Source organism: Scleropages formosus, chromosome 12, assembly GCF_900964775.1.
Source record: "Scleropages formosus chromosome 12, fSclFor1.1, whole genome shotgun sequence".
NCBI lineage: Eukaryota > Metazoa > Chordata > Actinopteri > Osteoglossiformes > Osteoglossidae > Scleropages > Scleropages formosus.
The window spans coordinates 28,423,317-28,446,465 of NC_041817.1; the positions used below are offsets into that span (position 1 = coordinate 28,423,317).

The 23,149-nt window shown below is 52.1% G+C and overlaps 2 protein-coding genes across 3 annotated transcripts; one reads left to right on the top strand and one right to left on the bottom strand.

Annotated features, from left to right (window-relative positions):
* Window positions 1-1,553: 1,553 nt before the first annotated feature.
* Window positions 1,554-14,666, bottom strand: LOC108928209 (lactase-phlorizin hydrolase). Its single transcript, XM_029256925.1, is given in 18 exon segments — window positions 1,554-1,756; window positions 2,137-2,373; window positions 2,716-2,939; window positions 3,200-3,331; window positions 4,123-4,229; window positions 5,185-5,387; window positions 5,480-5,678; window positions 5,977-6,267; window positions 6,721-6,989; window positions 7,354-8,910; window positions 9,139-9,787; window positions 10,242-10,905; window positions 11,321-11,329; window positions 11,517-11,601; window positions 12,380-12,472; window positions 12,685-12,778; window positions 13,352-13,422; window positions 14,030-14,666. Coding segments are annotated over 18 exon segments (5,724 nt in total).
* Window positions 14,667-18,064: 3,398 nt separating this feature from the next.
* On the top strand, window positions 18,065-21,582 carry LOC108928203 (G-protein coupled bile acid receptor 1-like). Of its 2 annotated transcripts, none has more exons than XR_003798027.1 (3): window positions 18,065-18,326; window positions 18,559-18,803; window positions 20,239-20,283. XR_003798027.1 is itself a non-coding variant. In XM_029256563.1 (3 exons), the coding sequence occupies exon 3, from the start codon at window positions 20,475-20,477 to the stop codon at window positions 21,501-21,503; it is 1,029 nt and encodes a 342-aa protein (XP_029112396.1). In that variant the 5' UTR covers window positions 18,065-18,326; window positions 18,559-18,803; window positions 20,413-20,474; the 3' UTR covers window positions 21,504-21,582. The 2 variants fall into 2 exon arrangements, 1 of the variants encoding a protein (XP_029112396.1); XM_029256563.1 differs by lacking the exon at window positions 20,239-20,283 and adding an exon at window positions 20,413-21,582.
* Window positions 21,583-23,149: the final 1,567 nt, after the last annotated feature.

Genomic DNA, 23,149 nt, shown 5'->3' on the forward strand with positions numbered 1-23,149 from the left:
AGCGCCACGCAGCTTTGGAGGGGGAAAGGAGTGAGTCGCTGGCCCATCCAGCGCACGAGGGCGTCCAGAGTTGTCATGGACGCTAAGATAAGAGTGAATTGTTCAGAAACAAAGACAATATGGAGAAAGGTGAGCTGGGGAAAATTTTGGAACGTGTTTTGGTTCCTTTGTTGGCAAACCAGACTGGTGCTGCTCAGCATGGACACTGAGCCTATATCGCCCCCTAGTGAGCAGAAAGTGACAGCAGCGAATCACTCAGTTGGCTTCTTATTTCACTGTAATGTGAAAAAAACAAAGTGTGTTCAGTAAAAACAGGAGGCCGACTGCAAAGCGCTGAACCGGAAACTGTAATTCTCCCTTTTCAAGCACAGTCAGGACAGGGAGGGGCAGCGAACGCCGGGTGGACAGTGGACACCTGTCCTGGACACGGGTCCAAGAGCTGCGCTCCTCCCTCTCGCTTGCAGAGAAGCAGCACAATGAAGTTCTCAGAGGTGGGAAGTAATGAGTTACACTGACACTTACTCTGTTACTTGTACTTCCATTTACTCCACTCATTGCTCCAAAGGCATTTGGAACTGGGAGGAGCAAAAGTACAACGAGAACATAAGTAGCAGCAGCAGCATGCGGAGTGACAGGGAAAGACAGGAAATTGTGACAAACAACACGGTGAGAATTTATCCAAGAGACAGGAGCTCTGGAGAGAAGTGAGTCTGAGAAAGATGTGGTTTGAGAACCTTCTTGAATGTAGAGGGATTCAGCAGTTCTGAGTGACAGAGGGGGCTCATTCCACCAACTGGGCCAGAACTGAGAACTTTCCTCCCTTTCATGTTGGACCTCTTGTGTGTGGGACCAGCAAGCAGGGGGAGCTGGAGGAGCTCAGCAGTCTGGTTGGGAGTATAGGTTAGAGCTCTCACCTCCGCTGTAGTTCCCTTGATGGAGGTATTTACCCAGCTGTGAAATGGTAAAAATCGACGTGTCGTATAAATGGGTAAATCACTGTAAGTAGCTCAGTGCACAAACCTCACAATGGAAGCTGTTCTGACGAAAAGCATCATGTGAATAATGTGAATATTGATCTCTAGCAGAATGTTGATTGTTTTCAAGTTTTATTTCATTAGTCTTGAAAATACCCCAATTTTACCTGTGAGGCAGGTTGAGTCATTGGAAAGTCGAGTTAAAAGTTCTCGTTGCGGCTCTCAGCGTCTCTACTGCTTCACAACAGTAAAAGGTAACTGTGACACTTGTATTATCACCAAGGAAACTACAGAAACTTCCGTACTTGAGTAGTTTTCTCAAGTACATTTTTGGACGAGTACTTTTAAAAAAATTATTATTTTTTTCATAACAGTACTTTTACTTGAGTAGTGTGTTTGGTTACTCTACACACCTCTGGTGACAAAGTGTGAGGAACACAGTCGTTTGTCTGTCTGTTTAATCACAGTTTAAGTCAACAGTGAGCACACAGTGAGTACACAATGAGTATACAGTAAGTACATAGTGAGTACACAGTGAGAACATAGCGAGTATATAGTGAGTACACTCCTGACCGTGGCTCAGTCCTCTGCTCTGACCCATTTGCGTCTGTTTGTCCCCCTCCAGTATCTGTAGGACATGAGGACAAGCAGGACGGCACCGACTAGGGAGAGACTGAAAAGGATGTAAAGGGCCACCTCGGCATCAGGGGGCGACATCTCCCCTCCCATGAACTTCACTCCCTGGACGGGGGTGGGCGAGGTCGTGGGGGGGGTGCTTGTTTCTGTTGGGGGGGTGAGACAATGGTAAATGCTGATGGTAAATGACACTGCCTGTGACATGAGACTGACTGGGACTGGACCCCACTCAATACCGGCTGTGTCCAGTTTTCACTAGAACAAGGTCATCAGCTGCATTTCAGCAAGAATTGTCCAGCAAGTCCTCCTGAACCTGTGTGTGTGTGTGTGTGTGTGTGTGTGTGTGTGTGTGTGTGTGTGTGTATAATTAGGTCGCATTCTGGAATGTTGGGGCACCTTTTCGGAGCCTCTCAGCGGTACGAGGTCATACCTGTCAAACACTGTAACCTTTTACTGTAGCTTCCAGCGCAGTGTAAACCAGTGTAAAATCGTATGAAAGAATGGAGTGTCTGCGGGGTCCCGATACCTTCGGGCTCCGGGGTCAGGCAGGGGTCGGGACCCAGCGCCGGGTCAGGGAAGCCGTTGCAGGCGATGACGGTGGCGTAGTAAGCGGCGGATTCCTTAGGCACGCGGGGCAGCGTGGGGTCGGAGCGGTTCACGTAGAAGAGGCCGAACCTCTCGGCGAAACCCGTCGCCCACTCCAGGTTGTCCATGAGGGTCCAGGCCGTGTAGCCGCGGATATCGACGCTGTCGAGAACCTTGGCTGAAACAGGAACGCTCAGGGTTACCATCTTGCCGAAGCCGTCGACTTGGCGCAGAGGCCTGGCGAACAGACATTAATATTCCTTATGGATTCATATTCAGTGATCCTCACGGCAGCGTGTGGCTCTCAACACCATGGCCACGCCCACCTCCCCGCACTGATGAGGAGCAGTGTTTACGGGGAGGGTCGGAGGCGGGATTTGTCGCATTTGTCGCACTGTGGAGCTCGGAACCGGGTTGTTGTGCCTGTGGTTCCGGGTTCGGGGAGCGAGCAGTTGTGAGGCGCCGCGGGGTGAACGTGCGGAGCGATTTTATCACAGAGAGTGAGAGGACCACGCTGCACCTTTCAGCGCCTGGTTGAGGTAATTCCTGTAGTAGTGGATCCTGCGGACGTCGTTCAGGTGGACGGGGCCGCGCTCCGACACGCCGTTCTCCGTGATGTAAACGGGAGGGTCGCCGTACTCCTCCTTTATGAAGTTGAGGATTTTCCGGAATCCGTGGGGGGTGACTTTCAGCCAGAAGGACCCCGAGTCCAGCCAGCTGGGGTCCGTGACGGTGGCGACGCCCCTGCGATTCAGCAACACAAAGTCACGTGACAAAATTGAGCACGCGGTGCACTGGGGACCCCCCAGGATGACCCTGCTGTTGGACCCTTGAGGGAGGATCAGGAATCGTTTCGGTAACAGTGCATCGTGGTGAAGTTCCTGTTCCCGAAAGGAGCAGACTCCTCACACGCGGAATAGGAAGGGAGCGAGACACAGCAGAGACACGGCAGAGACACACACACACACACACACACACACACACCTACGTAAATGGAAGCTCACCTGTCTGCGTCGTAGTGCTGCAGGTTCTTGTAGTCGAGTTTGTAGGTCAGGACGGTGGTGTAGTGATTGAAGCCAAAGTAATCGTAGGTTCCTCTGATTCTCTGCACCTCGTCTGCGGAAAACTCAGGGAGTCTGTAAAGAGCAAAAGGCGTCATTTTGTTTGTTTGTTTGTTACCAAAATTCTGCATGAAAGGCAGTTTGGAATGTTTGTGAAATTCAGTTTGAATTGTACTTTCGTTGCTCATTAATTTTATTTCTTTCATTTGTTTGCTATCGATGAACCGCTTGTTCAATACTGGGTCAGTGTTACAGAGCGGGCGCGCGCGCACACACACACACACACACACACACACACACACTAAAGACAATGTAGAGTCTCCAGCTGTGAGGCACTAGTGCTACCCACTGTGCCGCCCCTAATTTTGTTTCTTGATTTTCAACTTTTTAACAGCTGATGGACAACTAGTTAGTGCAGACACTGGGCAAGCAGAAGGTCTCAGGTTCAAATCCCCTCTTTGACTGTAGCACCCTTGATCAAGGTCCTTTCCTTGAATGCATACAGTAAAAATGACTCTGCTCTACACTGGTAAATAAAGCAGTGCAAGGAGCATACTGTAGAAAACAAGCAGTACAAAGCCAAAAAGTGTCACACGCCAAATAATGACAGTCAAAGAGTTATTTTTCCCTCACCTGTTAGTGCAGTTCAGTGTCTCTACGCTACCTGAGCAGTCCTTTGTCATTCCGACCGCAGGCCAGCCGGCTCTTGACCCCTAACCACTCCCAAGATGCCATGCAGGCGGTCATCCCCGATTGGAAGAGCGACAGGCCGGTCGCTATGGCAACCAGTCCGCATGACCCTGGCAACAGAACCCCACATATCCCGGCCCCCTTGAGAGCTCGTTGCAAATGAGACGATTTGTTACCGAGATCTGGGAAGACCTGCAGCGAGACTCCTCTCTCTGACGACCGTCTTCATCACGTCACTGTAGTCTCCGTTGAACACAGGATGAGCAAACCAGCCGATGTAGAACTTGAGGCCGGAGAAAGCAGGGAGCAAGAGGATGAGCAAAACAGTCCTTACAGCCTGAGTACGAACAGACGACGCTGACGGTGGAGCGTTAGTCCCCTTTACTTTGCTCTGCTAAACGCAGCTGCGTGAAACTTTCCCCCAAACACCACACACTGGAAAATAAAACTCCCCCATGTTTGTCTGCACTGCCGATTTGTGCTGAGAAACATGGAACTTTAAAGAATTAAGGTGAAACATCACCTTCTACAAATGAACATAAATATCACAGCATACAGCATTTGGGGTTCGGAGGGGGTGAAGAAGGTCATACCAGCACTGGTCATAACAAATGGTTAGTAGTACACAGGGAAATAGGGCTCTCGGGCCGAGGACCCTTTTTCCTCAAGGACCTGCACCTGCACCTGCACCTGCACCTGCACCTGCACCTGCACCTGCACCTGCACCTGCACCTGCACCTGTAACCAACCCTCCCCGCCTGCTTAATGCTCCTCAAGCTTTTTCCCTTTCCCCTGGCAAACACAGTCACCCCTTTATATTCCCCGTAAGTCCCTACAACGGTTAAACACAATTCCACTTTACCCATAATTCAACTATTTACAATTTATTTACACATTTTCCCGCTCAAAATTCCGGGTTACGCAGGTCGTTACAATATCTTAAAAAGAGCTGCAGCTGTACTGTGGATGGCACAAATGAACACAAATGCATCCCTAAAGAACACGCCCGGGTTCGGGTCCAAACCCCACTTTGGGGATGCTGGGTAACGACGCAACCTGGAGAAAATTATTGATATTTTACTCAATGTGAAAACAGCACAAATTCTGAGTTTCACGACACAAAACAGCACAAGGGCTGTGAAACAGGAGACGAAACATGAGGGATTTTTTGTTTCTGCTGTTTGTTGGGGCGGCTGGACATAGCGAGACAGGTGTTACTGATGACATGAGGTGTCCACCTGTAAGAAGCGTCGGGCCGCATCGATGTCCTCCTGCTTGTAGGGGTTGCGGGGCTCCGCCCAATCCGAGTTGATGGTGATGGAGATGACGCCGCCCTGCTTGCTGCGGTACTTGTCGTTGTACACGTGCCACGCCTCCGCGTGGGCCTTGAGCAGGTGGTGACCTACAATGTAGGGCAGCGTCCCCGGCCGGAAGCTGATACCTGCCACAGGTGGACGTTCACAGCAATTTGTCACTAGAGAGCCAACGTCCCTATCGCTTGCCGATGACCCGCTCAGAAAGGTCGGTGTGTACCTGGAGCGGCCGTGCCGTAGCCGTGGCCAATCTGGGCCACGTTGTAGGGCTCGTTGATGGTGATCCAGAACTTCACTTTGTCTCCGAGACGGCTGAAGATGAAGTCAGCATACTCCTTAAAGTGCTGCACGATGGTTTCATTCTCCCAGCCACCTTGGTCCTGCAGGGCCAACGGAAGGTCCCAGTGATACAGGGTGACCTGTGAGGAGAGACGTGACAGTTAGTGTGAAAGTCACCTGTGGGAGCAGCGCACCTGGACTGGAAATGTTCACGGCCATCAATGCAATGAGCTCATGTTTGTCTCTGTAAGTCACTTTGAATGAACCTGTTTCATAACAAATGCTGTTATATAAAAGCTTCCCTCTATGTGTGTGTGTACGTGTACGAATGCAGCTGAGTGTATTTGTGAAGTCCTCTGCTGCTGTCCTTTCATTACAGAGGGCTGAGGTTAGGGTTAGGGTTAGAAAAAGTCGGAACCTGGACACGACCGCGCTCACCTGCGGCTGAATGTTGGCAGCCAGAAGTGCGTCCACCAGGCTCCGGTAATAGTCCAGCCCGGCCTCATTGACTTTCCCCGTGGTCCCATCGGGCAGCACCCTGGGCCAGGATACGGAGAAGCGGTAGTGCGTCACCCCGAGTGTCCGAAGGGCAGCCACGTCCTCTCGGATCTTGTTGTAGCTGTCACAAGCGACGTCCCCGTTGTCATCGTTGCCCACCTTCAGGGGAGTGTGAGCAAACTTGTCCCAGATGCTCAGGCCCTTCCCATGAGCCCTCCATCCTCCCTCGATCTTTTTCGGTGGGGAGACGATCAAGAGAATATCAGTGAGGTCACCGACCCGGTGCTCACAATGACCACAGTGCGCGTACATGGTTAACAGCAGGAACAGGAACCGCTTCGGCTCCACGGTGCTCTGTGTGCTGCGGCTGAAGGTGTTGCTTCACGGTCACAGCCACTTCTTCACGTTTAAATCAGTTTGCGAGGTAATTTCAGAACCTGTAGGACCGCAGGCGCTGAAATGATCCACAAATACATTTATGTTTGTTCTTTTATCGAACACTTTTCTCCAAAGGGACTTAGTTATTTACCCATCCATACAGCTGGGTAATTTTACTGGAGCAATTCAGGGTAAGTACCTTGCTCAAGGGTACCACAGCTCGAGGCAGGATTCAAAGCAGCTGCCTCCCCGTACCAGCTTGCGAATACACTTAGCCCAGCTGATGAAAGCAGGTAGAGAGGGCACCTGATAGGATGCCGTAGATGTGCTCCAAGCGAAGCCTTTGTCGAAACGCGCGTACAGCAGCTTTTCCTCATCAGGGAGGGGGAAGCCGTTGTTTCTCATGATATCATAGTAATAATGGGCTGAGCGCTTCGGCGTCCTGGGCCGCTCTGGGTGGTTGAAGTCCACATGGTGGAGACCAAAGCCAATGCTGTAGCCGTTGAGCCACTCGAAAGAGTCGAGAAGAGACCAAGCGATGTATCCTTTCAGCTTCACTCCATCCAGATTATGGGCTAGAAGAAACAGATGACAGTTCATGTTTTCCGCCCCCGTTTCCTCTACGTGCATTTCATCGAGCTCTCGGCTCACGTCATGATGGAAAACGTGGTTCTGGAGGCGAGGAGCTCTTTCTGACCTACTGAACTGGAATAATTGTTATGGCACATAATCTTATTGAAGTACGTATACCATCATTCTTCAGTATAGGAATCATTTAAATGTTCCATGAAGGTGACACAGAGTTCTGCCACGTTCCAGGAGCAGTCTCAGTTACATGTTCTGATCCTTCAGCCTCTCCAAATTCAATTAACAAGTTTGTGATGGAAATACACACCTTATGTGTTGAACAGCAAGGGGAAAACACAGCAAATGACTGACCTTTCAGCGCTTCGTCGATGTAGGTTTTGTAGAAGAAGACTCTGTCTGTATCATCAACTGTTGTCTTGGAATCTGTGCTCATTCCATTTTCTGTGATGTAAATCTCGGGGTTCCCATACTCTTCCTTAATCCAGTTTAGGAGTCGTCTCAAACCCCAAGGAACAACTCTGAGTCCCTTCATTGCTGTGGCCGGGGAGTCATCCATCTCTGCTTCGCGGACATCCTGATCATAGTCATAGGAAGGAGGAGAGAGCAGGCTGGTCACGTGATGTACAATTTCCGAGGTGTATGTATTGATGCAGAAGACATCTGCGGTTCCCTGGATGTATTCTTTTTCCTCGTCCGTGAAAGCAGGCAGCCTGGATGCTGGTAGACCCTGCAACTCACTCTTGTTGCCCACCATCCATTTCATGGCGTCTGGGTAGTCCCCATTCTTAAAGATGGGATGAGCAAACCAGCCCAACCGAAACTGCAGAGCACGGTCAGCAGCTGCCACCTCTCGGAAGACGTCGACATCCTTGGGTTCCACCCAGTCAGCGTTGAGGCTGATGGAGACCAAGCCACCCTGAGTTTTTCTGTACCTCTCATCATATATGTGGTAAACCTTGGCATGTGCTTTTATGAGGTTGTGAGCCACCTGGTAAGGGGCATAACCTGGATTCTTAATTCCGGGAGGGAGCAACCCTTGTCCATGTGCCACCCAAGCGATGACATAGGGCTCATTGAAGGTCATCCAAAACTTCACCCTGTCTCCAAAAGTGGCAAAGCAAAAATCGCAGAACTCATCAAAGTAGTTGATCATGGAGACATTTTCCCAGCCGCCAATGTCCTGCAGGGCTTGAGGAAGGTCCCAGTGGTGAAGCGTCACCATTGGCGTTATGTTGGAAGCAACAAGACCATTAATTAGTTTGTTGTAGTAGTTAACACCTTGCTGGTTTAGAGATGCTCTTGAACCATCAGGAAAGATCCTGGGCCAGGATAATGAGAACCTGTAGGACTTCACCCTCAGAGCTCTCAACATGTAAAGGTCTTCGTCGGCTCTGTGGTAGCTGTCACACGCCACGTCCCCATTGGCATTATTTACAATGCTGCCCGGCTTGTGGGTAAAGGTGTCCCACACACTGGCTCCTTTCCCATCAGCATTCCAGCCTCCCTCGACCTGGTAGGCTGAGGATGAAACACCCCACTCGAATCCCTCGGGGAAGGTGCCATAGTGGTACAGCTTTCTCTCGAAGTTGGACTGGTGTGAAAATTTTTCCCAGACAACCTTGGATTTGCTGGGAACCTCGGAAGGGGGCAAACGGACTAGCTTTGTGGTGCGGGGCTGAGGTACATGCTTTGGCAGCACCATCTTCTCCCTCAGGCCCACAAAGCCATTGTTTTCAATAACCTTGGAGTAGAAGTAAGCTGACGCTTTTGGAGTTCTCGGTCGATTGGGGTCCTCAAAGTTGACATAATGCAAACCAAACCTCTCACTGTAGCCTTGTGGGCCTTCAAATCCATCCATGAGTGACTGCACAGTAAAACCTCGGACATCTACTCCATCCAGGCGAACAGCTGTTTAAATGCAACCAGAGACATGTGTTAAAGTGCAGCTCAACGGTGATTGATTCAACATCAGACTCAACCACCTGAGGTACCAATCTTCACTTTTGTCTCTAGCCATTTCTTGCCTGTGACCCTTAAAATGTATCAAGATGTCTGAATACGTAAGTAACTATCGAAAACTACTGGATGGGGTGCAACGGATGCGACTAAAGCTTGTCTCTGTCTTTCAGGACTGACCTTTCAACGCTTCATTTATGTAGCTCTTGAGAAAGAGAATTCGCTCTGTGTCGTTGAACACATCTCCGCCGAACTGGGTGGGCATCCCATTTCCTGTGATGTAGATGGGCACCTTGGTGATGGACGTATACTCTGCAGCTATGAAGCTCAGCAACCGGCGTAAACCCCAGGGGACAGAACGGATCCATTCTGAAGCGGTAAGTGGCCAGGCAGGGTCAATGTGCTCCTGGAAGTCACCCACACCACGAGGTCCTGGGACGCAGCCTCCGAAGGTATCATTGACCAGTCGGGATGTGTAGTGGTTCAGTCCAAAGAAGTCAGCTGTTCCTCGGATCCGTTTCTTCTCGATTTCGTTGAAGGTGGGGAGCTGAGCCGGTTCGGCCTGGGGACATTCCTGCCGTTTCTGCTCAACCTGGCTCTTCAGTGATGGTGGGTAGTCACCGTCCACGAATATGGGATGGGCGAACCAGCCAAGCATGAACTGTAGATACCGTTCTGCTGCTGATATGTCCTGGGGCCTGGAAGGGTCTTGTGGTTCCGCCCAATCTGAGTTCAAGGCAATGCCCACCTTCCCGCCTTGCTGTTGACGATACTTGTCATTGTAGACATGCCAGGCCTCAGCATGGGATTTCAGCATGTTGTGAGTCACCTTGGGGAAGGAAAATGAAACAACATGTATGAACTCTGTCTCTGAAGATGGCAAAGGAGGCCTTTTTAGACCAGTGGTGCTCAACTCTAGTCCTTAGGCCCCACAGAGTGAACTTTCTTTTGCTTAATATGAACACACACACAGTCTGAAACCGCTTGACCCGAGCAAGGTCACGGCGAGCCGGAGCCTGACCTGGCAACACAGGGCTCAGGGCTGGAAGGGGAGGGAACACACCCAGGACGGGATGCCACTCCATCATAGGGCACCCCAAACAGGACTCGAACCCCAGACCCACCAGAGAGTAGGACCTAGCCAAACCCGCTGCGCCACTGCACCCCCCTTAATATGAACTTGAAGGCATAATTTGGACACTGAAGCTGATGCTTGAGGCCCAGAGTTTTGCGCTGTATGATGTCTCGCCTGTGGTGGAGACAAGTCATATGGTTGGACCCACCTGGTAGGAGCTGATGATGGGGTCTGTGATACCTGGAGGGTGCTCCCCTGTGCCATACCCAGCAATGCTGATCACCCAAGGGCTGCTGAAGGTGTTCCAGGTCTTCACACGGTCACCATACCTGGCGAAGCAGAAATCTGCAAATTCTCTGAAGGCCTCTATGATGGATGCGTTGCTCCAGCCTCCGTCGTCTTGCAGCGCCTGAGGCAGGTCCCAGTGATGCAGGGTGACCACCGGTCGAACGGCAGAGCTCACGAGTGCGTCGATGAGCCTGTCGTAGTACCGGGCCCCTTTCTCACTGAGGCTGCCGCGGCGGCCGGACGGGAAGACGCGGGCCCAGGAGATGGAGAACTGGTAGGTAGTGACAAGGAGGCCCCTCAGGAGATAGGCGTCGTAGTCGACCTTGTTGTAACTGTCGCAGGCAAGGTCACCTGTCTGGTTGGCGAACGCCTGCCCGCTGTGGGTAAAGCGGTCCCAGATGGTCTCTCCTTTGCCGTGCTCAGCCCAGCCCCCCTCCACTTTGAAGGCCTCGCTGGACGTGCTCCACTGGAACCCCTCTGGAAACAAGTCCCACAGAAAGTCGTCTCTCTCTGACGGAGACTGGGTGCTGAACTTTTCCCACACCTTTTGGTATGAGGAAGGAGAACGGGAGTGATCCAGCTGTCTGGGGGTCAGAGAAAGCAGGTCACATGTCTGTCGGAACAGAACAATTTAATACCAGTAGTATATATATGTCACGGTGTTTCCCCGGAGCGGGTGTGCCGGACCCAAGTGCGGAGCACAAGAAGGTTGTTCAAGGGGCAATCCAGAAGACGTGGTCGAGGAGACAGGCAAGAGAAACCGATGTGCGAACGTAGTCCGAAGGGAGAATCCGAGAAACGTCATCCAGAAGACGGGCAAGGAGTTGTGGCAAGCAGGGAAGTCGAGTACGAGGAGCGGGGTGAGGAGGCGAGGAGGCAAGGAGCAGGGCGAGGAGGCGAGGAGGCGAGGAGCAATTACTAGAAGCGCGGGTGAGTAATGAGGCTGAACAAGGTTCCGCAGCTTCCTATGGTCCGGGCTGCCCTTTTATGTGCCCGGACCCTGATCAGCTGCTGGTGTTGATTGTTACCGAGCTGGCGGGCATGACAATATATGTATGTATATATGTATATGACTGTTCTGCAGTCTCACTGTGACTTTTTCAATAAGGTAAAACACAGAGAAGGAGGGTTTTCATTCATTTAATTTCATTTGCTTGTGATGCACGACATCTTCTCCTTTCATGCAAACGAGTACCTTTTCGGGGCCGTGTCCGCAGTTAGCTGGTCAAAGAGATCAACGATGTCACAGCCCAGGACCTGCAGCTCTGTTCTCTTAAGGGCTGCAAAAATATCATACAAGGCGAGTGCATTAAACAATATGCTGAACGATTCCTTGACACGTCTTATATTTATAAATTACATAGTAGAAATACACACACACAACGTCCACAGCCGCTTGTCTCGAGCGGGGTCGTGACAAGCCGAAGCCTAGCCTGGCAGGGTGGGGCGTGGGGGACACCCCCCGGGCGGGACGCCAGTCCGTCGCAAGGCACCCCAAGCGGGACTCAAACCCCAGACCCACCACACAGCAGGCACCGGCCAAACCCACTGCCCTCCACACCCCCCGTAGTAGAAATAATGCATCTCTATCTTGCAACTTTAATATGTAATGAAAATATATCAAAATATATTTTTAGAAACACTAATTATACCATTTTAAAAAATGCTTTAAAGCAAACACTTGGCACCTTTAACCAGCTGTAGAGAAAAGCAGTGATTTTTCTCTTCGTTACTTGATATTGGAAGAGGATGCAAGGATGGGTGACTCCCTGGATGTTCATGTTTACATTCATTCAAAGTTCCTCAGTTATTGGCCTTTATTGCTGAGACTGTTGATCAGCTGATGCCGTGTGGCTGTGTGTCGTCATGATGAAGATCCATGCGGTTTGCACACACGCCAGAGGACACCCGTCATTACCGTGGTGAAGTGCTGCTGGATCAGGGAGTCATGTGTTTGTCTGGGCTGTGATGACTCAGCTGATCCTCCACCAGCCCAGTCAAACACAGCATTTTGACCGCAGCTCAGCGACACACCACTTTCCGAGGTGGTAAAATCACCGTTGAGGATGCTGATGAGAGGCTCGAACTCATCCCCGCGCTCCGAGGCACATCCCTCGACGTCGAGCTGGTAGATTAAAAGGGGCCCCTTGTCTCCTCCCGCCTGAAAGACAGGAGTGCACGGCTAAGGCGACCGCTGCATAGAGCGACGTGAGTGAAATAGGGCGGGGCGGAGGAAGTGGACTCGTGGTCCACCCCCATGGACTCTTGGTCCAGATGGACCGTCCGTCCACAGGAGAAGAAGCCCACGCCACAGCGTGCGGGACACACTTGACAAGGGAGGAGTTTCCCTGGATTTCGGTGACGAAGGATCACCTGCAGATGTGTCAGTTGCTCCTCCAGAGCCGAGTTGGCTGTGCAGTCCACTTTGAGCTGGATGGACAGGAAGTCAGAGATCGCCTGTCGGAGCGCAGATGAACTAGGTTCAGTGTTAATCTCACACATGTGTGTGTGTGTGTGTACAGATATAGTATATATATGTTTGCATTCACACACAGGAGAGTAAGATGCTGTAAGATGACTTTAACGGCCACACAAGGAGTTTGACACGGAGCCGCTTCTTCGCACAGTCAACATACAGAACGACACACTTTCAAGGTGCAATGATATGAAATATGAAAGCGGTGTCACTGAGAGGGTCTGTTTGTGCCCGTCTCACAAACACGAGCACGGAGGGAAAAAGCAGCAAGACTGAGTGTAAACAGGTGTCCTTGGTCACACTAATAAACATGCTGCTCCAGGGTCGTCTCTGCATTCAGTGAGTGTGTCGCTGCAGGACAGCAGCGCAATGTGCACGTCCACTCGGTATGTGTGTACGGCTTGTAATGTGCACCGCAGAGGCAGATGAGGGACACGCTGCCTGCGGGAAAAGCGCACGGAAGGAGCAGAACCCGTGAAAGACGTTTTCCGTTCATCCAAACACAACGTTTTGAGCATCTGCTGCACTTCCTGTTCGCGTCCCAGTGTCCATACCTCACCGGTGACCTCATGCTGGAAAAGGATGGACGCATCTCTGGTGCCGATCCCAAGTCCGACACGACCCCCTGGAGGAATGTGTGTGATGGAAGCGTCGTCAGTAATAGTAATAATAATCATCATCATCATCATCATCATCGGTAGGATTGCGCCGTAGAGGGGCAGAGAAGGACGTCTCAGTGCTGCTGCACACAGAGATGTTGGCGTGCCCCCCTCCCCCGAGGGACACACACAGAACTCTGGGTAACTCCTTCAGACCAGAGACAGCAGAGACTCTCGGCTCCGAGTGAACTTTGCTGCGCAGTGAAGCTGCCAGGCGCATCGTCTCACTATCAGGGTCATTAATCGCAAGAAAGTGACGACCTGAGGTCACAGTTCCAAAGGGCGACAGATACGGCCGTGATGGATGTTTTTTCCCGTGTTTTACATGTTGCATAAAATTGTACAAAATTCCTCTGAAATAAAGAAGATCACACATGTACAAGCCATATTTTTTAAGTGTATCTTTTTTTATTGCATCAAATCAGGGTAAGAACCCCCACAAAGGGCATTACAGCAGGGATGGAATTTGAACCCAGGTGCTTTGAGTTCCGTGCAGCAGCTCTAACTACTGCGCCACCTGCTGTCCCCGTTTGTCATTTGTCTTTGTAAAGAAAGAGCTGCGAAGACCCTTACCGGGAAACCGGCCGTGGTAAATGCGGTACGTGGTTCTGTGAGCGAGGAGCATGTTTTCCAGCATGGTGGTCCTCTGGGCTGGGGAGACCCCCCCCTCGAGCAGCGCGTGGACATCGCTGAACGTGATCCAGGTGTCGACCAGATCGCCGAACGCCGCGAAGGCAAACTCGGCGTAGCTCTGGAAAGCGCTGACCACCCTGTGGGTGTACCAGCCCCCAGGGGCCACTCCCACGGGCTCCGGGACCCCTGCACCGTGCAGGACCACCAGGGGTTTGAGGTGCGCTTTGCTCAGCTGCCCCAGCAGGGCGCGGTAACACGCCACGGTGCGCCGCAGGGGGCGCTCGGGGTCTCCGGTGGGCAGCAGCAGAGACCAGGACAGGGGCACTTTGAAATGCGTCACTCCCCTGGACTGCAGGTACTCGAAGTGAGGTGTCCACTCCGCAGGAGAGCTCTTCTCACACAGCGGGACGTCCTGCTGGACGCCTCCCGATGACAGGAGCGGACCTACGGCCGGCCGCTCGCCCAGGGGCCCCGCAAGCAGCATGAAGTCCTGCTGCCCCCCGCCTCGACCGTCGTGGGCCCCGGCATCGGCACCGGGACCGAGAAGCAGGAGCACCAGCAAGAGCTTTGTCTCCATGCTGTGATGGTGCAGCCAGAAGCGAGAGCTGCTTATGGAGCGACACCGTGAAGCAGCTCGAGATAATCCGGCAAACAGTACCTGTTTATTGCGTCTTTTACCGCTGATAGGGCTGTGATGAGCCGTGCAGCCTAGACTCTGGACTCGGTTATGGTCTGATAATTATCTGCTAAAACAGAACTGACTCTGCTTCGCTCTGTCATTATTGTTATCATTATTTATCTCATCTTTCTTCCCTATGGACGCTGACAGTGAGAGGTTTGTACACTGATTTACCCATTTGTACAGCGAGGCCATTAGTACTGTATCAGCTCAGGGTTAGTGCCTCGATCAAAGTTCCTGCAGCAGGAGGTGGGATTCAATCCTAGAACCGTTGGCATGACTCCATTTACAGTGATGTTTTATGTGACACTTTTCTCCAAGGTGAATTGCAATTACAGGGCACTTACATTGATTTGCCCATTTGCGCAGCAGGGTTGTTTTTACTTATCATGTCAGGGAAAGTACCTTGGAGACCGGAACTCAAGTTAGCTGACTGCAGGACAGCAGCTCTGAGCACTGCACCACCTGCTGGCCATGCCTGCGTTGCGCTGGGACAGCCAGGCGTGTGGAAGTTTACAGGGTGTCGCTGCGTGTTGCTGTTGGACACACAGTAAGGTTGTGTGTCGCGGTTTCCACCCAAGGCGGAGGCGCCGGACCCAAGTGCGGTGCACAGGTCGGCTTCCTTAAGGGGAATCCCAAAGATGTGGTCAAGAAACAAGCAAATGGTCACCGAAGAGCAAATTAGTCCAAAGGGAGAATCCAAGAGTCGTGATCCAATACACAGACAAGAAATCGAGGAAAACCGGGAAGACATGGAGATACGGGAGAGGCAACAGGGAAACGAGGACGAGGACGGGGTGATCAGGAAAGGCAGGAGAGCAGAGGTAATAAACAGGAGCGAGTACTAAGGCTGAACGAGGTTCCGCGTCTGCCTGTGCTCTGAGCTCTCCTTTTACGCACTCGTCCCGTGAGCCGCCACAGGTGTTTCTCGTTGCGATGAAGCGGAGGGCGTGACATTGTGCCTCTGTAAGCAGGTGGACGCCTTCGCTGCGAGACCTCGAGGATCCACGATGCACACCCCCGCTGTGCTGTTCATTAAGTTCTTCCTGTTTGTGTGGAATTATGGGTTATTTCCGCAAGCCGAAGATGACTTGTCGGTGAGGGTGGCCCACTGGGGGCCAAGTTGTGTCCCATTTGAGGTGGTACCTCTTTAGCGGTTGTGATTAAAGGGTAACTTACCATGACCTCATACAGAACTTGGCTGTGAGTCCTGTCTTCTAGCTGTCAAGTTCAAAACCCTGGAGCTGATGTCGAAGAGTGCCAGGAGCACAGCGCCGTCCAACCTGCGGCGTCTCTTCAAACCACATCATGAACACAACCGTGAAACCGGGCACGAAACCTAGCTGTGAAACCACATGAAATGCACGAGTTTCCCTGTGAGCTGCAGAAGGGACCGGGATCAGAGTCCCGTCAAACTTTGGTTCCTCCCAGTGACAATTTGTCTTCTCTCCTCAATCATCACCTCCGAATCTCTTCGAGTCTCCAGAAGAGACTCAAAAACCAACTTTTTGGCTAATATTTCACCGGCGCAGTAATGAAATCATGTCCTTCTGATGTGGAACAACAGGCTCCGTCTCACCCAGTTATCGTGATCCAGGGCTCTTCCTCTGTCTTTTTGCTCCTAAAACCACGAGTCACTTTTGACACATGGACCATCTAAGTGAATAAATGGAAAAGGAAATGCAGTTCAGGGGCGACCGGGGCGCCGGCACACAGAGTCTCTCAGACCAAGGCCTGAGGGGGATTGAAGGAATGCAGTCATCGTTTGGATGATGAGCGCTCACCTTCCGTGACGTGCCACTCAATTTATACCCCGAAACTTGCACATAGCGAGAACAGTCGCGTGAGCCGTGGTGACGCTGAGCACCACCCAAGGGCGATGTGGCCTCTCCTGAGTCTCAGCTGTGCTCCAAGTGTCGCTTCGCAAGCACCTCCTTGTGATCTCAGGAAGACGTGAAACCATTATCATCTTCATCTTAAATTTCATTCAGATGAAACACTTTCCATTCCATGTTCAAAGCCAGGCAAACATGGAGCGAACACGCCAACTCTGCACAGCCAGAGCTGAACCAGGAGCCGAAAGGCACCAGTGCTACCCGCTGTTCAACTGCACTGTCAAACAGAATAGGGCTGCAGAAAAAGAGGATATAACTACAGGATGAGGGGAGGGGGGAGCGGACAGAAATACGAACACGCAAATATGTTTTTTATAAGTGACTGATCATGAGGGTCTTAATCCTGGATTTAAAGGTCTCCAGAGCAGTTCTGAACTTCTGCACTTGGTTACGATTTTCTCTGTGTTTAAAAGGTAATGTCACAATTCTGCATATTTGGTGAATAATTCTTGTGGTTAAGGAACACATTATTTATTTTTCCCATTTAAATGAATGGTAATTATGCATTTTTTTTAACGAGAATTCACGTTGTGAGCAGATCTTTAGATAGCCCTCATTATGTGATCGAGGAGATTGGCTGAGATGGGAGGAGGTTTGTTAGAACAGTTCTGCAGGGAACCCTCTGTCGTGTGATGTCACATGGAGCCAGGAACGTTCCAGAAACACAATGAGAAGAATATGAAGGCTAAAGGATGACTTCCCCCAACCTCCTGACCGCAGCCCACACCCAGGCAGGTTCTCACAGCCCCCCACCTCAAAGGAAGCAGAAGGAAAGTGCCCCCTTCCCGTCCCCCTGCCTGTCACGCCACACACACACGCACACACACACGCACACACACACACACACACACACACACACACACACACACACGCGCACACACACACACACACACACACACACACACACACACACACACACACACACACACACGCACATGCGCGCGCACACTCTCCTCCATCCTGCGTCACTGTGTGTTCTCCCCCTTTCTCCCACGGACACCAGACCTGCCCCCGACTGTCCTTCACCAGCAGCTGGAGGACATAGAGTATCACACACACGATGTCGACCTGATCCCGGCGACGGTGGAGCTCACGCTGCGGCCCCGGAGCCCGTGACTGATTTGTTTGCCCTGGAGACGGCGTCTCGCCCCTCACATATTGGACACTCAGATCCTCTCGGTCGAGAAGACGTTTCCCTCGTTCGTCAGGGAGCCTGAGGATAATCGTGCCCTGATGTAACGGGCGAAGGGGAAACGGGCTTCCGGTTCACAAGGGTTTGAGATATTATAAGTAATAACTTTGTGGAAGGGGTGAAATGATGGCCATGGTAACGGAATGGAAACGCCAGAGGACGTGAACCCGAGGCACCGGTTTGAGCGAATGTTTCCGAGACGTGTGGACTGGAGATGAATGTTCCCCTCGGGCCGTTTTCATAACATGGAGATGAGCCATTGAGCCTGGAAAGAGGAGCACTTTGTGTCGGACCATCAATCTGCCGCCGGCTTCTGGAAACACAGCGGTGACACAGCGTCCCCTGTGCGGAAGAGGGGGCGGAGCTCCACGCAGCCCCGGCTCGCCGCGCGGGTTCGAAGGCAGGCCCGGCGGCAGCGGCGACGCCAGAAACCCCCCGAAGACACAGGAGACGTCACCGTGCATTCGGCAGGTAACATTCAATATTACTATTAATTATTACGTATTATTGCTACTATTAGTCTTATTTATGTCGTGCCTCCAGTGGTTTACTTTGTTATGTATTGTGTGTTTACTGTGTATTTTACAGTTTGATTGGAGTAATTAACAGTTGTTTTGCGGGAAATTTTACTTTGCAGTTTCTTATGAACAACATCTCTCACGGTTTTCATATTTCCTGTGTCTGTCCTGTTCGCATTTCTGAGACCGGGGGGGTGCCGAGTCGCATCAGTTTGAAGATCAGATGCAGAAGAAGACCAGACGGGCGGAAAGGGAGAGCATCGCAGAACGCGTGGGGCGTCCAGGGAGAAGATCAGAGAAGAGAGCAGGACCGGGGCGGCGCGACGGTGATCAGTAAGGAGCAGTGAAGAGGAGTGCGCGTCTGTGTCGTCCTCAAGAAGGTTCACGAAAGCCAGCAGAGGAGCTCACACACTGTGCGTCTCAAACTAAGGTGAGTTTTTACCCCACGTCCCCCCGATGAATATTGACTTTACTCTTTACTCACTTCCTTTAAGGGCTCATGGTATCTTTATCATCTTTTCGTCCTTTTCATTTTTGTATTTTGACTCTTTTCTGCTTTCTGTTGCCTGGCGATATATTGCTATTTCCACAGGAGAACTAGGGAAGGGTTACACGCTTATCTAGACTTTATTAAACTTTCACCATCATTTCCGTACAGACGGGATTCGCGTTCTTGTTACTAAGGCTCTGAAATGATGGGAGCTGTGAGATGAAAGAAGATGTGAGATCACGAAACTGTGAGAACGCGAGGCCGTGGCACGCTGAGGCTGAGACATGTGGTGTGCGAAGCGCTGAAAGGCACCAGACGCCACACACTCCTCATAGGGACTTACTGTCACCTCGATGAACCACTGAAATTGACCGGTTCGATGCTCTGCGGTCACTTCTTACTTTCCCTTTCTGAGAACTTGTTTGGACTCTTGATACAGCTCGGTATTTACTGGAGTATTTCAGGGTGAGCCCTTTACTTGCTGATGCTACAGCAGAAGCAGGGAGTGAGACTCGAACCAGCAACCAGGTTACGGATTCAGGCCACTGACTCCTAGAGCGACGACACGGAATACAGCACCTGCTCCACACACTCTCACTGTTTATAGCATGTGCCTGCGTGCAGAAATATTGCAGCAAATTGTCAAGAATCATTTTCTGAACGCTAAGGAATTGACTGAGATGGAGACGTTAGCGATGAGCAAATACTTGAGACGCCTTTTACACAATCTGGTACATCCAGTTCCCAGAGCTCCTCTGAGTATGATGAACGATGATCTCATTATTGTTCATCACGACTGAGCTGATGATTAATAAGTCTGATGACGCCCATCCGTTACGGAACTGGATTTATGGAATTTCTCAAATGTAAATTCAGAGTTCTAGACCAGTGGCTCCCAAACCTGTCCTTGGAGATCTCCACTTACTGCACCCCACGTCAACAGCCGCTTGTCCCAAGGGGGGGGGTCGCAGTAATCCGAAGCCTAACCTAGCAACGCAGGGCCAAGGAGTGCGGGGGACACACCCCAAGCAGGACTCAAACCCCAGAGCCGCCACACAGCAGGCACTGGCTGAACCCGCCACGTCACCACACCATCGCACCCTCTGTACTCCACACTCCATACCCTATACTCCATGCTCCATATCCCATACTCCGCTTTCCATCACCGATACCTTATATTCAGCCAGTTAAGTACAGCTAGAGTGATGATCAACCCTTCGTTCAGCACTAAGAACAAATGAAGTCTGGGAGTCGACACCCTACACGCATGTAAGAGCGTTGAAAAAACATGTAAAGAATGAGTAAATACCAGACTTGACATAGTAATGAGTAATTGTGCAGTGATTTACTTTGTCTATTCTTGTCACACAATTAGGGGCACCGGTGACTTACAGAGTTACAAACGGACCGCTGGTCCTAAAAGTCTGTGTGAGTTGAGGAGCCAGTGGATCGCAGAGCTCTGCCGTGTCACGCTCTAGGTGTAATAAGAGCTGTTACACGGCGTGGCCGAAAGGAAGCGCGTAACTCGTTCCTCCCAACCATCTTCAAGAGCCTGCTGGCCCAAAGGCGACCGGCCGGTACCCTTCGGCTCCATCGACCCCCGGCTCGGCCATGGAATCCGGCGCCTTCCTGGACGGGGGTCGCCTAATCTACAGCATCACGATCCCGCTGTCGACGGTGATCATCCTGACCAACCTGCTCATCCTCCTGGGCATCGCCTGCAACCGCAAGCTGCACAACACACCCAACTACTTCTTCGTGAGCCTGCTGGTGGCCGACCTGTGCACCGGCATCGCCCTGCCCTTCGTGCCTTGGATGGGCGTGAACCGCCAGCTGGACTTTGCCACGTGCCTCGTGGTGCACATCTTCCCCAACTTCCTCTTCCTGTCCTTCCTGTCCAACCTGGTGATGGTGCACTACGAGCGCTACCTGTGCATCGTGAGCCCGCTGCACTACGGTCGCTGGTGGGCCAACCGCTGCTTCCCGCTGGCGCTGCTGGCCGTGTGGGCGCCCCCGCTGCTATACGCCTCGCTGCCCGCCTTCGGCTGGAACAACCGGGATGTCGCGGGGTCGGGGAACCATAGCGGTGGCGCCGAGGACCGCAACGGCACAACGGACGGCAGGAACCGCTCTCTGGCGCCGGACGCGAACGAGTGCAGCTACCGCGTCGTCTTCCCCGAGGACTTTATCTACCTGGAGGTGTACGGGCTGCTGCTGCCCGCCATCCTGTCCATCGTGGTCATGACGGCACGGGTGCTGCTCATCGCCCGCGCCCAGCTCCGCGAAATCTGCAAGCTGCACCGCTCTGTAGGGCGCGTGTCCGCCTCGGACGCGGAGCACCGGCTCAACCTGCGGTACGCGCGCTGCGTGGTCGCCGTCTCGCTCACGTTCCTCGTGTGCTGGGTGCCCTACATCGTGTACCTGCACGTCTCGGTGGCCCTGGTGCTCAGAGGCGCCGCCGCCGTCGGCAACGCCACCCACATCGTCCTGTCCTGCACGGGCATCGGGAGCACGGCCGTCATCCCCGTGGTGCTGGGCCTGGGGAACCGGCAGTACACGGAGCCGGTGCGAAAGCTGCTGCGAAGCCTGCGCGACCGCACCCGCACCCCTCCACCGGCAGCCCCCGACGGACCGGCCTGAGAGGTCCCAGGAGAGCATAACCGCGGACGTTTGTGTGGCTCCGGCCGTTGGACACGTCACCCAGCAGCGCCGCTTGATAACTTTGCAACTGTGAAGCGGCGGCAGCTTCCCGTGTTTGGCTTCTGTGTATCAAAGCGTCATGGAAAAGCCAAAAGATTCGGTTCAAATGTCACAAACGAGGCCCTTTGCCTGACGAAACAGTGCGTGACCTGGAAAAAGATGCCCATCTGCTGCCTGAATGTGCCTTGGTGATGATTTAAATATGAAGCGGCACTTGCTGCCATGTGCCTCATGTGCTTTGGAAATAAATTGCACATTAATGGTGTTTGCGGTGATGAACAATGAAGAGGAACGTAATGTGAACGTAAGCGTTCGCTATCGCAGGAGCCTCTCGGGTGCACAGCACACAGCGGCGTGTTTGCGCAACATCGCCTGCTCTCCCGGCGCTCTGATAACCAGCAGCCCTCCTGTCTGCACCCCCCGGCCTGGGGCCAGTTCCCAGAAGGCCTTTCTTCTCTCCTGACTATGCAGGGAAACACACTGCGGTCACTGTGTATCGATGGAAAATCAGCCCTGATCTCATCTCTGTGACTCACTCTTTACACAGCAGAGCAAAAGGCTGCACCCAGTTTCCAACGTTCCGCTGGGCCAGCAGGGGGCGCAGTAGTTAGAGCCGTCACCTCGCAGTCAACAGGAGTGGGTTTATATCCCATCTCCTGCTGTATTACTGTAGTACTCCTAATTGAGAATCCTACCCGGACCGGACACGGTAAAATTTACTCTGCTGTATAAGTCATTTCACTGCACAAAGCTCACACCGTCAGGAAAAGAGTCAAATAAAAATGAGTTAATTCCCTCATCAGTCTGTCCACTGTCAGTAACTGCTTGTCCAGGGCAGGATCAATGTGGTCTGGAGTCCATTCGGGAGGCATAAAGCGTGGTGTGGCACACACACACACACACACACACACACACACACACACACAGACCAAATCGGGTTCGAAGCTGTAAAGAGTGATGCTGTATTGTACAGGATGGTGCAATACTGTATATGAGCAGCATTGTGTCACATGTCAATATTAGATATAAACCCATTTACACACATTCAAGCTGTGGGGTTCAAACCGAACAGTGTGTCAGGAACTGTGAGGCATCCGAACCACCATGAATGGACTCAGTCTACCGTGGTTGCGCTGTTATTGCAGTGAACACTAAACACACACACACACACACACACACACACACACGGTGACGCAGCACAGTCTGTTCTTAAAACAAAGGCATTTGACTCCATGACTTTGTTTAAACGTTTGGCTCCAACAAAACCATTAAGGAGTCAGTGATGTATGGAGGGGCAGGGGGGTGAGGCGGTCTGTGCCGGGTCACCGCAGGCAGGGAGATCGCTATCGGCAGCAGGAGCGCGCTCTGTAGCATGAGCACACGGGCCTTTCTTTCTCACGGGCAAAAGCCAAGCAAAGGCGGAGTAAAGGCGAAGTAAAGGCAAAGTAAAAGGCAACTCCGGACAGATACGCAGAGCAGATGGGCTGCGTGGTCCTGCGGTCAGTCAGCAGAGCTTCCTGTTTACACGAGCTCTTTAACCACTGCTAACTGCGGCGTGGGCTGTCGTCGTGGACCCAGAGCACGCG